The sequence below is a fragment of the Sphaeramia orbicularis genome, chromosome 17 (genome assembly GCF_902148855.1).
Source record: "Sphaeramia orbicularis chromosome 17, fSphaOr1.1, whole genome shotgun sequence".
Taxonomy (NCBI): Eukaryota; Metazoa; Chordata; class Actinopteri; order Kurtiformes; family Apogonidae; genus Sphaeramia; species Sphaeramia orbicularis.
Window position 1 is genome coordinate 45,164,516 of NC_043973.1, and position 18,009 is coordinate 45,182,524.

The 18,009-nt window shown below is 38.2% G+C and overlaps 1 protein-coding gene across 1 annotated transcript in view; it reads right to left on the minus strand.

The window, feature by feature from the left end:
* Positions 1 to 18,009, minus strand: part of ankrd33bb (ankyrin repeat domain 33Bb) — a 35,031-nt gene that overhangs the window by 13,278 nt on the left and 3,744 nt on the right. The window contains exon 2 of the mRNA XM_030159816.1: positions 947 to 1,076. Coding sequence (XP_030015676.1) covers positions 947 to 1,076 — 130 coding nt within the window. The remainder of the gene's footprint in view (positions 1 to 946; positions 1,077 to 18,009) is intronic.

Sequence of the window (18,009 nt, forward strand, 5' to 3'; positions counted from 1 at the left end):
CATCCGCCAGCCCAGTTCCATGCACAAACAACACTTATACCAGTGATTTCCCGACCGTTATACCGCCAGCGTGATTGCCATCGAGTACACATAAATTTTAACAATGCACTGAAACAAACGCGCCAGACGCTGATCGCGACAAGCTACGAGTAGGTCTACGGAACGGCCACCGTTCATTTATCGCAGAACACTCAGTAGGTCAGGATGTCGGGAAGAGGATGTGGGATTAAGCCAAAGCCTCAAGATGATGGGGTGTCATTTCCCAACACGGTATAATAATGTTTAAAATGTTTCCCCACTTTAAATGATCCCTTACAACATAACAGAATCAAGATTTATTTAGAAACGCAATTAGAACGGGTTAACGGAGGCAGCGTAGACATCATATAGTAAAGACATGCACATTATGGACGCAACCCGTTGTAACGCCATTTTCGCTATACCGCCAATTTGGCCGTGAACGGAAGTTGGCGGTATAACGAGAGTAGACTGTACAACTTACAGATCACAGTGGATCAACAAATACACAAAACATTTAATAACAGGCAAAATATTGGTAAAATTACCCTTCAGACATTTCAAAATGTTCATATTTGTTGTGTTTATTTGTGTTTTTGTGAAAAGTTAGTTTGTTTTAGTGTAAATACAGTAAAATGACATGAAAATGTTTATATATTTACAAAGGGAAAAATTTGGAGTTGTGAGTATTTATTGGTTATGATGATATTATTTTACTGGTCTGACCCACTTGAGATTAAATTGGTCTGTATGTGGAACCTGAACTAAAATGATTAATATCTTCAGTGTAATTTTGTATTTCACAAATTCATCCCAGGGGCCGGACTGGACCCTTTGGCGGGCCGGATTTGGCCCCCGGGCCGCATGTTTGACATCTGTGTCCTACATCATCCCACCCAGACTTCTTTAATTTCATTTGTGTGTTTACCTGCTTGTGCGGCAGTGATCAGAGCAGTGTTGCCTTCATTGTCCTGCCAGTTGACGTCAAGATAAGGACACTGAGACAGGGCCATGACCACGTCCACGTAGCCGTAGTAACACGCCATAATGAGGCCGGACTGAAACACAAAAACACACACACAGAGCTGGAGTTCATCTTTCTGTTGGACTCCGATCAGATCGTCTCTTCTTCTACAGTATATGAAGCGTTAGAGTGGAGACGGAACAAGTGATTCTAATAAAATAACTAGAAAAGCACTTGGAGAGCGCAGACCTCCGCCAAGGCAGATCAGTGCCCCCCCCCCCCCCCCCCCCGATCACCACCAAAATTTAATCATTTGTTCCTTGTGCCAGTATCAATATTTCCTGAAATTTTCATCCAAATCTGTCCATAACTTTTTGAAAGATCCGGATCAGTCTTTGCCATTTGATAGAACACCCCATTGTAAATCTCTGAGTCAAACTGCATGAGATTTGCACAATTCCCCCATATTGTGATTTCCACCATAAATATTCGTCCCATATTTATTTTACCTATATTTTAAGATTCCTTGACCATGAAAACATACCATTAGCAACTGGATTCATAATTATATCCTTATTAGTTCAGTAGTTATTCACGAAAATCACATTTCTCGTAATGGCGGTTTTCTTCTGGATCTAGCTCCTTAAGTATTAAAGCTACATGAAATCCGGTGGCATACTCCCGATGCGGAACTGACTGAGCTACACGATGGCGCTTGTCAGAAATTTCTACCTTTAATATTAAAGGCACAGTAGGCCAAAAAGTAAGGGCACCCCCATTTTTTACATAAATTGAGATAAAATCCGCCTTCTGGATCAGATCCGGATCAGCCTTTGAAATGTGATAGAGGACCCCATTGTCAATTCCTGAGTTAAATTTCATGAGTTTTGGTCAATAATTAAGCGAGATATTGGGAAACGAAAATTTTGGCCCCATTTACCACAATGTTAACGAAAATTTCAAAGTGATCCAGAATCCAGGATTTCTTCCGGATCACCCCCAAAATTTAATCATTTCTTCCTTATCCCATTTCCAACAAACCCTGAAAATTTCATCAAAATCTGTCCCTAACTTTTTGAGTTATGTTGCACACTAACGGACAGACAAACAAACAAACCCTGGCAAAAACATAACCTCCTTGGCGGAGGTAATAACGCCCATCCTGCCTCCAGGCCTGGTCTGTTACTGGTCTGTTACAGGTTGATACTGAGGACGCGATGGACTAACGCCAAGTCCCAGTCCTTCACCGTCCTACAGGCTGATTTACTCCGACTGAAAAGGTTAACGGTTAAATAAATCAGGGTTAGTGTTTGGGATTAGGGATAAAAACCGATGATCAATCTGGACTAATGTTTAGCTAATTTACCGTATACTGTGAGTATTGTTAACGGCTGATAAACCATAACGGACCACCCATCGGCCTGCAGGTTTTAACCAGTGGAAAGACGCTGAGATGATTATTCTGAAACTAAGACAAACTGAGAATTAACCCTTTAACCCACAGGTGTCAAACTTGCGGCCTACGGGATGAATTTGTGAAAAATTGCAAAAAAAATTACACTGAAGATATTAACAAATCAATGGTGTCAAAATCATTTAAATTCAGGTTCCACATACAGACACATATAGTCCGATTAGATTTTTAGTAGGTCAGACCGGTAAAATATTATCGTAATAACCTATAAATAATGACAACCCCAAATTTTCTTTGTTTTTTGGTGTTAAAAAAAAAAAACTACATGAAAATGTTTACATTATCAAGCTATACTTTTACAAAAAATGTGAATAACCTGAACAAATACAAACAAACGGAAATGTCTAAAGAAAAGTACATGTTTTGTACGATTTGTAACGCACACGTGTAAATGATAAACTAATAAACCGAGGCATATTGTTAAAATTGCACTTGTTTTTCTTAAGACAATTCAAGTTGTTGATGTTCAGATTTTTAAGGAAACTTTGTAGACGTAAATTTCATCATACTAGAATTTTTCTTTTTTCACTGTTATATTTTACTGGTTCAACCCACTTGAGATCAAATTGGGCTGAATGTGGCCCCCGAACTAAAATGAGTTTGACACCCCTGCTTTAACCCCTGACGTGTCTGTGGTGAGCATTCTGAATGGGATTTATTTAAAAAATTCAACAGTTGGCTCAATAGGAAAAATTTCAAAATGTGCTGAATAGACCTTGTTTTTTTCCATAGACCTCCATCTGTAACTGTAGATGCTGCTGGCTGATAAACCAACGTGATGGCGTGACTTGCGTTAATATATACACACCATTTTTAATTGCCTTGTTATCTGTACGCATTACAAGCTTTCCGCGTGTATGTTCACTCCACGTCAAATACTACGAACTGAGGGTTACCGTTAGAGTTGGAGTATATTGACACGCCATCAAATGGCTTTGAAGACCACACAAAAGGTAGAAGATGTGTACGTATAGCACGCCAAATGCCATAAGAACTGGCGTATTACTGGCTTGTCCTCCATCCTCCTCCGCATCATTGTTTGTCAGTGTCATCACATTTACTGGGCTTTTTAAAATGACTGAGGAGACTCGGCTCCTGACATTTTGCGCTAGTAAAGTAGTATCTAATTTCAGCTAAAGTTGGCTAAACAATAACACAAGACTTGACAATGACTGATTAATATGAACTGTCGCCATCAACTGGAGGGGGGGGGGCGACTACAGGAGAAGCAACGGAGTCATTTGAAAGAAGTGTTGTATTCAGTGTAGAGGTGAATGGTGGTGCTGTGGGGTTCTATACGGGTGCCGTGGGGTTCTATACAGGTGCCATAGGGTTCTATAGAGGCGCCGTACGGTTCTATACAAGGGTTGTAGGGTTCTATACAGGTGCCGTGGGGTTCTATACGGGTGCCATAGGGTTCTATAGAGGCGCCGTACGGTTCTATACAAGGGTTGTAGGGTTCTATACGGGTGCCGTGGGGTTCTATACGGGTGCCGTGGGGTTCTATACGGGTGCCGTGGGGTTCTATACGGGTGCCGTAGAGTTCTATAGAGGTGCCGTACAGCTCTATACAAGGGTTGTAGGGTTCTATACGGGTGCCGTAGGGTTCTATAGAGGCGCCGTACGGTTCTATACAAGGGTTGTAGGGTTCTATACGGGTGCCGTGGGGTTCTATACGGGTGCCGTAGGGTTCTATACAGGTGCCGTGGGGTTCTATAGAGGCACCGTACGGTTCTATACAAGGGTTGTAGGGTTCTATACGGGTGCCGTAGGGTTCTATAGAGGCGCCGTACGGTTCTATACAAGGGTTGTAGGGTTCTATACGGGTGCCGTAGGGTTCTATAGAGGCGCCGTACGGTTCTATACAAGGGTTGTAGGGTTCTATACGGGTGCCGTGGGGTTCTATACGGGTGCCGTACAGCTCTATACAAGGGTTGTAGGGTTCTATACAGGTGCCGTGGGGTTCTATAGAGGCACCGTACGGTTCTATACAAGGGTTGTAGGGTTCTATACGGGTGCCGTAGGGTTCTATAGAGGCGCCGTACGGTTCTATACAGGTGCCGTACAGCTCTATACAAGGGTTGTAGGGTTCTATACAGGTGCCGTGGGGTTCTATAGAGGCACCGTACGGTTCTATACAAGGGTTGTAGGGTTCTATACGGGTGCCGTAGGGTTCTATAGAGGCGCCGTACGGTTCTATACAAGGGTTGTAGGGTTCTATACGGGTGCCGTAGAGTTCTATACGGGTGCCGTGGGGTTCTATACAGGTGCCGTACAGCTCTATACAAGGGTTGTAGGGTTCTATACAGGTGCCGTGGGGTTCTATAGAGGCACCGTACGGTTCTATACAAGGGTTGTAGGGTTCTATACGGGTGCCGTGGGGTTCTATACAGGTGCCGTGGGGTTCTATACAGGTGCCGTACAGCTCTATACAAGGGTTGTAGGGTTCTATACAAGGACTGTAGGGTTCTATACGGGCGCCGTAGGGTTGTATACAGGTAGGATGCTGTTATGGACTGCATACAGACAGAGATAGACCAGCGACTCTACGAGCAGGTTCTATTCACCGTGTTATGTGAAAACTTTTTGGTAAAAAACATGTAGAAAAAGCTTTTCAATGCAACGCTGAAAATATTTTCAGTAGACCTTTTGTTGTTCTTTTCTGCAATTGAATTTAGATTTCATTTCGTATATTTTTCCTTTTAAACTGTAAAACTGCATCTTTAAAAAAATGACACCTCAAAACAAAAAAGACACCTCAAATCATCTATGTATGTAAGTGGAGAAAATGTATTCAACAAACTATGGACAAAATATTGGGATGCGTCACACATACAGCTTAATAGACTTTGCATTCCTGTTCAATATTATCATGTTATGGTGATTTTAAAAAAATGTTCATGTCAGTTGTCCATGTCAGATCAATAAATTTAACGGCTTTTTTTTCTTCCTAAGTTGAGTTGAAATAACCAGACTGTTTGTCAAAATGAGACAAATAGAACAGAAATCTTGAGGAAAACTAGTTAAAACACTCAAAATGATTTAAAAAAAAAAAAAAAAAAAAAAAAAAAAGCTGTAGCATTCTGCTCATATTAATAACAATGTGAACAATTAGCCCTAATGGAAAAAGAAACACTTATGGTTGGCGATATTTATCATAATATAACCAGGACATTGGTCATAATGGTTCCCAGGTAGCAATAAACACCGTTAGGTAATATGTACTGATACTTCTGTCCATATAATGTATTAACAATATTAAAATGAAAATTGCATCTATGGAATTAAGTCTATGATCTCGCATTTGTTTCTTTTTTATTTCTATTTAACCCTTACAGACATAAAACTACTTTTGCGGTGACTTCCAAATGGTTCCCCACACTTAATCTTTATCACTTTATTGCATTTTTCAGTGAAACTAAGGTATTTTTCTATATTTAATTCCCTGATCATGTAGATGTTCAGAGTAAATTCAAAGGTTATTATATTGGAACAGAAAAGTGAAGACTTTCAGCAAAATATATCATTAACTGGACGCTGAAACAAGCATCTACAACCACTGTTATTTGTCAGACTACATGGCTTTTATTGCACTGTAAAAAAAAAAATGACTGTAGAATTAACACCAAAAAGTTGTAAAATTGCAACATAAAAAAACAAAGTGACAATAAAACCCAAAGTTGTTTATTTGAAAAGATTTTTGTGTTAACGATTAAATCAAACATAGCTGTAGTTTTTACAGGAAGAGTATGTGAACAAAACCAGATTTGTATGTAGAAATGCTGTATTTCTATTGTTTTTAGAAAATAAAACTGTAAATTGAAAAACAATGTGGTACTGTTTAAATTGCAAGAATATAGTGTTGAAATAACGGCATATTTGCTTCTTTTTTTTTTTTTTTAATGTTTACTTTTTTTTATAACTTTTTTTTTAACAATTTAACATTTTAAACTTGTAAATGAATGGGTTGGCAGAGTGGCTCATCCAATAACACTGGTCTACAATTTTTTAGAAATGATTTGCTTCAGAGATTAAATGTGCTAAATGTTCCGTATTTTAATAAGATTAACTGGAAAATAAATGACAAAAGTGCCGGTTTGCTGATGTTTTCAAGGTATATGATTATCTTATATGATATCTTATCTTATATGATAAATCTTCCACTAAATAGAACCTGTAAAGTGAATGTATTCTAATGTGCAGACAGTGTTTGGAAGTAGATCTTGTAGCTCTGAGACAAATATTCCTTTTGAGTCAAACCCATTCTCTTGTTAGTTCTTGAATTTCACATTTTGACCCGAGGCTGTATCTTGGAAAGTTCAGCCAACCAGCATTTTTGACTTGACTTTTCTTTATCATGTGGTAAAATTTCATTACTTTTATTCTGGAAGCATTTTCCTTGTAGACCAGTGTAACCAAAGGGTTGTTGGTTCGAGTCCTGGCTCTGACTGTCCATATGTCAAAGTGTCCACGGAAGACACTGAACCCTAAATTGCTCCCAGTAGAACCTGGTGGCTTTGGACACCATGAAGGTGTAGAAAATGTGCTAAATAAGTGCAGTCCATTTACCATTTAAATCCAATGTTAAATCTACATGCTACTCCATAAATACACTGAACAAAAATATAAACGCACCACTTTTGTTTTTGCTCCCATTTTTCATGAGCTGAACTCAAAGATCTAAAACTTTTTCTGTGTACACACAAGGTTTATTTCTCTCAAATATTGTTCACAAATCTGTCTAAATTTGTGTTAGTGAACACTTCTTCTTTGCTGAGATAATCCATCCACCTCACAGGTGTGGCATATCAAGATGCTGATTAGACAGCAGGATTTTTGCACAGGTGTGACTTAGGCTGGCCACAATAAAAGGCCACTCCAAAATGTGCAGTTTTATCACACAGCACAATACCACAGATGTCACAAGTTTTGAGGGAATATGCAATGGTCATGCTGACTTCAGGAATCTCCACCAGAGCTTTTGCCTGTGAATTGAATGTTCATTTCTCTACCATAAGCCATCTCCAAAGCTGTTTCAGAGAATTCATGAAGAAGACTGTGCGAGGAAAATGGTGGTCACACCAAATACTGACTGGTTTTCTGACCCCCCTGGACCACCCAATACAGTAAAAGTGCACATTTTAGAGTGGCCTTTTATTGTGGCCAGCCTGTCTAATCAGCATCTTGATCTGCCACACCTGTGAGGTGGATGGATTATCTCAGCAAAGGACAAAGGAGAAGTGCTCACTAACACAGATTTAGACAAATTTATGAATAATATTTGAGAGAAATAGGCCTTTTGTGTACATAGAAAAAGTTTTAGATCTTTGAGTTCAGCTCATGAAAAATGGGAGCAAAAATAAAAGTGGTGCATTTATATTTTTGTTCAGTGTATGTTAACAGTTGGATGTGTTTTTTTACAGTATTGTTCTGGTAACCATAGCTGCCAGGTTTTTTTCCGTAAAAACAGGATTTTTTTTTTTTTTTTTTTTAAACCCTTTCATGCATTGTGGTCACTCCAGTGGACAGTTCTTCTCCAGCTGTTCTCTTGTATATTCATTGGTTTTATTGTTTTAGTTCCACATGAGCCAACACAGTGGACACTTATGCAACATCCCATAATACACTGCAATTCATACATTACTGTAACTTTGCTGTTCTTGATAAACTTGATCTGCAGTAACATGTTGAAGTGTAAATCAGTTATTTGTTAGACAAAGAGTTGTTTTTTGCATATTATATGAGGTAATAACTAGCACTGGAGTATGGTAAAATGTGAGAAAACATCAAGTTAGCAGCCTTAAAAATGTTCTTATTTTATTGTTTTCATTTTACTTTCTGATATTGGGTTTTAAATACATATTTCTTTACTTAAAAAATTAAATGCATGGACATTTTTGTAACTCCATGAAAAAAAAAAAACTCGAAAAAACCCTTTTTTTATGCCTAAGGAGGTATAAAAACACTCCAGAAAAAAAAAAAAAAAATCTTGACTAAGGTTCTCATAATTCATGCATGAAAGGGTTAAACAGTGTGGTGACTCAATGCTCCAGAAGACGACGGTGTTTCCATGGTAACTACGGAGCCTCTGAACATCCAAGTGGGTCATACATACAGGGTGGGGAAGCAAAATTTACAATGAACATTTAGTTGTTTTTTCTCAGCAGGCACTACGTCAATTGTTTTGAAACCAAACATATACTGTATGGAATCACAGGAGTGCCAAAATTAAAAGGAAATAAATGTGGAAATAAAAAGAGAATCAATAAAATAATTTTGGAAATAAAAAGAGAATCAATAAAAGACATTTGGAAATAAAAAGAGAATCAATACAAGAAATTTGGAAATAAAAAGAGAATCAATACAAGAATCAATAATAAAAAATATACAAATGCAGTCATATCATTGCTTTTGCTTATTCCATTTTGACATTATCTTTTCCATTTGCGTTTTTTAACATTGTCTTTACCATTTGCGTTTTTTAACATTGTCTTTTCCATTTGCGTTTTGACATTGTCTTTTCCATTTGCGTTTTGACATTGTCTTTTCCATTTGCGTTTTGACATTGTCTTTACCATTTGCGTTTTTTGACATTGTCTTTACCATTTGCGTTTTTTGACATTGTCTTTACCATTTGCGTTTTTTAACATTGTCTTTACCATTTGCGTTTTGACATTGTCTTTACCATTTGCGTTTTTTAACATTGTCTTTACCATTTGCGTTTTGACATTGTCTTTACCATTTGCGTTTTTTAACATTGTCTTTACCATTTGCGTTTTGACATTGTCTTTACCATTTGCGTTTTGACATTGTCTTTACCATTTGCGTTTTGACATTGCTTTTACCTGATGGCTCAAGCTGTCAATCAAATGGCTGTGGGTGGGTCTTTCTGTCCAGGATAACTAGTTGATATCTGATCAGACGATTCCGGCTTGACAGTGGCTATGCAGTAGCTCTGTTTATGTGTTAGTTCTCAGCGCGGGAGACCAGAAGTAGCGTCACGGACAAGACGTAGACACACATACACGTGTCAACTAGAACCATGTCTGCATTCGTCAGTGCAGATATTTCTCCAAGACTTTCCATTACATCTTCCACCAACCTTAAAATATAGTCCGTTGGAAAATTTTCCTCCACATACCGAGCAATTGCTAATAATTCTCGTTGAACACCTCTTCTCAATTTGTCCACGTCAACCATATTTAACTTTCCCTCTTTTTATTACAGATAAATGTGTATGTGTGTCTACGTCTTGTCCGTGACGCTACTTCTGGTCTCCCGCGCTGAGAGCTAACACAACACATAAACAGAGCTACTGCATAGCCACTGTCAAGCCGGAATCGTCTGATCAGGTATCGACTAGTTATCCTGGACAGAAAGACCCGCCCACAGCCATTTGATTGACAGCTTGAGCCATCAGGTAAAAGCAATGACAAAACGTAAATGGAAAAGACAATGTCAAAATGGAATAAGCAAAAGCAATGATATGACTGCATTTGTATATTTTTTTATTATTGATTCTTGTATTGATTCTCTTTTTATTTCCACATTTCTTTTATTGATTCTCTTTTTATTTCCAAATTTCTTTTATTGATTCTCTTTTTATTTCCACATTTATTTCCTTTTAATTTTGGCACTCCTGTGATTCCATAATATTGATGTCATAATCATACCTAACACTATTATCCATACCTTTTCAGAAACTTTTGCCCATATGAGTAATCAGGAAAGCAAACGTCAAAGAGTGTGTGATTTGCTGAATGCACTCGTCACACCAAAGGAGATTTCAAAAATAGTTGGAGTGTCCATAAAGACTGTTTATAATGGAAAGAAGAGAATGACTATGAGCAAAACTATTACGAGAAAGTCTGGAAGATACTATTAAAGAAGAATGGGAGAAGTTGTCACCTGAATATTTGAGGAACACTTGCGCAAGTTTCAGGAAGCGTGTGAAGGCAGTTATTGAGAAAGAAGGAGGACACATAGAATAAAAACATTTTCTATTATGTACATTTTCTTGTGGCAAATAAATTCTCATGACTTTCAATAAACTAATTGGTCATACACTGTCTTTCAATCCCTGCCTCAAAATGTTGTAAATTTTGCTTCCCCACCCTGTAGATGCTTCGGTCTGTGAAGGTTAAAGTATTTGACCCGGACTAGGCTCCACGTGGTTCATACGTGTTTTCCCGTGTGACGGCAGTCGTCCACCTGCAGATCTGCCTGTTTTACATATAGATGACTCCTCCTATAGTGTGAGGGGAGAGACTCATGAACTCTGCAGCATGCATTGAACTGAAAACAGGACCGGAACACAAGAACAGAGGAGGTGGTCACTTTCTTTTTTTTTTTTTTTTTTTTTTTTCTGTAACCCTTTGTCAAGCAGCTATTTTTGGTCATTTTCATTCACATTACAAGACAATGAGTCACCAATTTAAGGTTCAATGTGGTCTCCAGGGTCTGTAAGGTCCACCTCTGCATGAACAGTGAGTGGACCTGCTTTGTTCAGTACCATGAAGTAATGGACCTTTATTTAACCCCATAGTCCCCTTGAGATCGAGATGTGTTTTATAAGGGCGACCTGGGAAAGAGGTCAGCAGCACATGCTATGAAAGAAAATGGGTAATAACAATAATTTTTTTTTTTTTTTAAACCCATAAAGACCCGAACAGCCACCAGTGAACAAAAGCATCCAGTCATCTATTATGTTTAATACCTGTTTATCCTCTAATTCTACTAAAACATGGACATAATTTGTGTAAAAAATCCAGGTTTTTATCTTTTCGTGGTCATCAGATATGACCCATTTGGACGTTCAGAGGCTCCGTAGTTACCGTGGAAACACCTTCATCTTCTACAACATTGATTCACCAGTAAAACCCATGATGACGGTGGATGGACACACTGGGTTTACATTCACTTGTTGATATATTTGCTGGAAAAGTCACGTTTTCTTCAGTTTTCTCTGTTTTTGATATAACACTCAACTTTAATATGAGCTTTAATGAACATCTACATCAGGGGTGTCAAACTCATTTTCTTTCAGGGGCCACATTCAGTCCAATTTGACCTCCAGTGGGCCGAACCAGTCAAATAATAGCCTATAAATAATGACAACTCCAAATTTTTTTATGTGCAAAAAATAAGATTAAATTATGAAATCACTTACATTTTACAAACTATCCAAACAAAAAAAGATGTGAATAACCTGAAAAAACTAAAAATTTCTAAAGAAAAATAAGAAAAATTTGATCAATATTATGCCGCAACTTATGATTTCTACATGTGCATTACAGATCAGATCTACCAAGACACAAACAGGCAGAATACTGTTAAAATTACACATATTTTTCTTTAGACATTTCAGGTTGTTCATATTTGTTCAGGTTATTGACATTTTACTATTAAAGGATATCGGAGTTTAATGTTCTTTGCAGTAAATCAAAGAGAAGAAATTGGAGTTGACATTATTTATAGGCATAACGTCATTTTTTTTTTTTCGCATTAAACCAAGAACAACATTTGGAGTCATTATTTCTACATTATTACGCTATTATTTTCAAGTTTGACACCCTTGACTGTTAATATCTTCTGCACTTTGCAAAGTGGTCCCGGGGGCCGGATTGGAACTTTTGGCGGGCCAGTTTTGGCCCCCGGGCCGCATGTTTGACACCTGTGATCTACATTATCAGTAAATATGGGAAAACTCGCGAAATACATAAGATAATATTATAATAAATGGGGATAAATTACTTGAGTGGTTAAATAGAGGTATGTATTATATGTCTTATATTTAAGTGTTTTGTTTATTTTGTTTTGACATTCATATTCAAAATAAATACATCAATCAATCAGTAGAGAGGAAAAATCAACAAAAGTAGCACTGGGTTTTTATGGGTTAAAAGTGCAAAATTTAGTTGAGTTCACAGCCATTTAAAAACACAAACACTGTCCCAATTGGCCCTTGCTGTCTTTTCTGTAAGACGGAGCGAAAAGCTTGGAATGACATGAGTTTTGGTATTTTCAGCTCCAGCTGAAGTGTGTTCCAGGCAGAGGGAGTGTCAAAGCTGAAGGCCCGCCTCCCCAGTTCAGTCCTAACTCTGGGTTCATTCAAAAACAGATCACATGACCATAAAGGATACTGACTAGTGCATCTATGGAGAAGTGTGGAGCAGTATGATGGTACCATGTTTATAAGAGCTTTGTGGGTTAACGTCAACCAAAGGGTCAACCTTTGTAAGTTCAAAAAGTGCTACTCAGCTTTAGCATATAAGTAATGGAATACTTAATAATATAAGTAATGGTACTAATCCAGTGGTTCCCAACCTTTTTTGGCTTGTGACTCCATTTTAACATCACAAATTTCCGGTGACCCCAGACATTCAAAGCAGAAACTTTTTTTTTGTTGCTAAAATTGATTTGTTTTTGATCATGTAATAGTTTCCTATACTATGTTGCAAATAAAGGTTAATTTTAGACAACATTTAGTCTCTATAATGTACACTATATTGCCAAAAGTGTTTGCTCAGCTGCCTTGACTCACATATGAATTTCAGTGCCATCCCATTTCCTAGTCTATGGGGTTCAATCTGACGTCGGTCCACCCTTTGCAGCTGTAACAGCTTCAACTCTTCTGGGAAGGCTGTCCACAAGGTTTAGGAGTGTGTTCATGGGAATTTTAGACCATTCTTCCAGAAGCGCATTTGTGAGGTCACACACTGATGTTGGACAGAAGGCCTGGCTCTCAGTCTCCAAAGGTGTTCTATGGGGTTGAGGTCAGGACTGTGTGCAGGCCAGTCCAGTTCATCCACACCAGACTCTGTCATCCATGTCTTTATGGACCTTGCTTTGTGCACTGGTGCACAGTCATGTTGGAAGAGGAAGGGGCCAGCTCCAAACTGTTCCCACAAAGTTGGGAGCATGGACTTGTCCAAAATGTCTTGGTCTGCTGAAGCATTCCCAGTTCCTTTCACTGGAACTAAGGGCCCAAGCCCAGCTCCTGAAAAACAACCCCACACCATAATCCCCCCTCCACCAAACTTTACACTTGGCACAATGCGGTCCCACAAGTATCGTTCTCCTGGCGACCGCCAAACCCAGACCCGCCCATCAGATCGCCAGATGGAGAAGCGCGATTGGTCACTCCAGAGAAGGTGCCTCCACTGCTCTAGAGTCCAGTGGTGGCGTGCTTTACACCACTGCATCCGGCGCTTTGCATTGCACTTGGTGATGTATGGCTTGGATGCAGCTGCTCGGCCACGGAAACCCATTCCATGAAGCTCTCTGCGCACTGTTCTGAAGCTAATCTGAAGGCCACATGAAGTTTGGAGGTCTGTAGCCATTGACTCTGCAGAAAGTTGGCGACCTCTTCGCACGATGCGCCTCAGCATCCGCTGACCCCGCTCCGTCAGTTTACGTGGCCTACCACTTCGTGGCTGAGCTGCTGTCGTTCCCAAACACTTCCACTTTCTTCTAATACAGCTGACAGTTGACTGTGGAATATTTAGGAGCCAGGAAATTTCACAACTGGATTTGTTGCACAGGTGGCATCCTATCACAGTTCCACACTGGAATTCACTGAGCACCTGAGAGCGACCCATTCTGTCACAAATGTTTGGAAAAGCAGTCTGCATGCCTAGGTGATGATTTTCTACACCTGTGGCCACGGAAGTGATTGGAACACCTGATTCTGATTATTTGGATGGGTGAGCCAATACTTTTGGCAATATAGTGTATATTATTGTGGACGGAGGCAGAAAAGCCAGGTGTAGATTACTGCACAAAGTGAGAATTTAATTTTCCTTGGTCAGAATATGTACAGTCAGTCCATCTTGGATTTACAAGGCTGACAATTACACTGGTCAACAACAAATTTATTGTTGAAGTTTTTTGAGCTGATTTAGGATAATTTTGGTGTGCTGAATCCAAAAATCACATTAATTTTGCTCAATCAGGTCAACTTTCTGAACTATGCTACATATTGGCTTTTTAACATTTTTGCTTACATTTATGGGCATTTTCACATCATATGATACAAAATTCTTTCATATTTCTTGCAATTAACGAGTTCTGAAGATTTTATCTTTGCCAATTTATGATTAATGTTTTTTTTTTATATTACAGGTGAATGAAATGGCTTCGACTAGAAGATTTTGCAAAAATAAGCCTGACGTATTCTGCTACATCTGCAGTGAATACACCATTATACCTAACAGGAATCAAGTCACAAGTTTCATAAAGTGTGCTTACCAATCTTATTTTGGTATTAATTATTATATTTTGTGAGAAGATCAATTTTTTCTAAATCAAATTAGCAAAAAAACCTGACCTGATTGAGAAAAACAGATGTCATTTTTGGATTTAGCGGTGCAAAATGGTCCTAATTCAGTTAAAAAAAACCTAGACAACTTGCAAAAAACATTTGTTTGTAACCCAGTGTTGGTACTGAACAAACAAGAACTCAAACTATGAATTCTGAAAGAGCTGCAGCATCTGAAACCGACCACAATGAACATTTGACAGATAAACAGAACCACAGTGCTGCAGTTTCAGACTCAGTTTGTTATGTCTGTTATGGATTGGGATTTCGTCTCTCAACTCACCATATATTTTTTTATTAGTGCATTTTTATTTTTTATCAGTCACTAGAAATTTCAGGTGACCCCATGTGGGATCCTGACCCCCAAGGTTGAAAAACACTGGACTAACGTAGGTAATGATGTTCAAAAAGATAATGTGGATGTTGACAGGTGTATGGATCAGCACTTATGTTGGTCTAATGTTCTAAAATACATGTTCCTTTCACCTTACATGTGTTTCTCTTGTATTCTATATTGTAAAAGCCAAGTAGGGTGGATGGCTGGGGGTGTGTGTCCGGGGATTCACACAAAATCTGTATGGAGCTGACTGTTGCAGTTTGGTATATTGATGCATTTTTGGTCAAGGAACAGACTAGCGAAAACAGCAAGTTGATAGGACCAATATTTTGGGAGATATTAGTAATTTTGGAATTCAATAGCCTTACATTCATGTTGATATGGCCACAATGCTTTGGCAAGTGCGGTACAGCATGCATGAATACACAACTGCATAAAAACTACCACTTCTAGACATAAATGCAATCGTTTTTTTATATATACTTTTCGGATTTTTTTTTTTTTTTTGGCCACTTACGGGTGAGGAACCAACTATGGTAACTTCATTGACCTTAATTTTCTACATGATAATAACAAAAATTAGAAACATTTCCCAAAATAAAAAAGTTTTATGTCCTCCAATAATAACACTAAGGTTGATAGTTTGAATTTCGCAGTCTTTCTATGTGTGAACTATAAAGGGTTAACAGTAGACGATCTTCTCAGCAGTGACAGGACAGACGGGAATGAAAATAGTCGCACAGTGAAGTTACTGACCATGCAACGCTACTGATGAACCGACTTTTGCTTCATTATCACAACTATCCCAGGTCTGCGCTCCGTATCCTTTACCTTGCGCTCAGGTCAGTGTCTTTGCGAGCCCTTTAAAAACTGAGCCCTGGTTCCAATCTGCTTCTTGACACTGTCACTGTTGATACTCCCCATCTGTCACTTGAGGCTTAACTAACTGCTCTGAACCCGCCTTGAGGATTTAACCTTCACCAGCGAGGCCTCGTTTGCCTGCATGGGGATCACCGCCGCGACCGACAAAACCTCAGGCGTCTGCCAGCGAAACGGGCTGACTCGGGGTCAAAGTGGAAACAGATTAGTTTAAAGGGCTGATCAAACATGGTGGAGATTTTTTTTTTTTTTTATGCAAATGTGGTGTTTTTGTTTGTGAAACGTATTAAAAAAAAAAACCTATAAATTTCCTCTGAGTAGATGCAGATTTGGCAGGTGTTTCAGCAGCATTAGTAGTACTTTAGATTCAGCTTCAGAAAACTTTATTTATCCCATACGGCCAATTCATTTGCAGCTTTACCACAGACATCAGCCCACATCCAAAGTGCAATGTGACTAACATGAATAAATCAGTGCACGAATACAAGGTCATTGAAAGCAACTACGAATAACGCGTTTAAGTAGTCAACAATAAATAACACTGGGTCACAAAGAAATGTTTTTTGCAAGTTGTCTAGGTTTTTTCAACTGAATGAGGACCATTTTGCACCGCTAAATCCAAAAATGACATCTGTTTTTCTCAATTTGATTTTGAAAAATTTGATCTTCTCACAAAACTGATTACATTTTTGTGACTTTATCAGTTGATTTTTTTTAATATAGTTTTCACCCAAAATAGGTTTTAAGAGAAAAAAAATCATTTGATCACTTGATTCCTGTTAGGTACAATGGTGACATCAAAAATGACATCTGTTTTTCTCAATCAGGTCAGGTTTTTTTGCTAATTTGATTTAGAAAAAATTGATCTTCTCACAAAATATAATAATTAATACCAAAATAAGATTGGTAAGCACACTTTATGAAACTTGTGACTTGATTCCTGTTAGGCACAATGGTGTATTCACTGCAGATGTAGCAGAATACGTCAGGCTTATTTTTGCAAGATCTTCTAGTCGAAGCCATTTCATTCACCTGTAATATTAAAAAAAACATTAATCATAAATTGGTAAAAGTAAAATCTTCAGAACTCGTTTATTGCAAGAAATAGGAAAGAATTTTGTATCATATGATGTGAAAATGCCCATAAATGTAAGCAAAAATGTTAAAAAGACAATACGTAGCATAGTTCAGAAAGTTGACCTGATTGAGCAAAATTAATGTGATTTTTGGATTCAGCACACCAAAATTATCCTAAATCAGCTCAAAAAACGTAATCAATAAATACCAATGCAGACTAAAAGACCCTATTGGTTATGCTAACATCAAAAAAATCTCATCTCACTTTTTGTTTCAAGACAATATTGTACAAGTAATAAGTTCAATGAAAACTAATCTTATCATGAAAATTACACTTATTGAAAAACCAATAGAATGTTAGTCCATTATCAAACATCTTTCAGAGTTGGCCCATATAACTTCCTTTTTGACGTCGCCGCAGGGTATTGTCATCAGTTCGTCTGCAAAAACTTTGGCGTGGACTGAATGGAGAGGGTGTTCAAGTGCGGCCACGTTATGTTTGTCTTCTGTTTGTGTTTGACTGACTTATTTTTTCTGTGATTTTCACATGCATAGATGTAAAAGAATGAAATAAAAAATCAGATTGACATGAGTTTTGAAGCCCTCTACATGATCAGTGGGATATTTTGCTTGAAAAACCTGATGTATACAATTGGATACATGCAATACACAGATAATCCACCAGGGCGGAGGAATTCGTTCACCAGAGGCCTTTCCGGTGACACTACAAGACTGTGAATGAGGAAGGAGGAAGAACTGGGACAGTTTTGAAAAGGAATTACCAATTTGTTAGACATGTTTGTGTTGCGTTTTTGTTTGTTCAAAAATAATATTTGAGCATTGAGACCCAACGTATCAAATATGATACAAAATTGAAACTCATACATGGAAATTGATATTTGAAAAAACATTTTTGGGTTGTTCAGAAGGACCAATAAAGG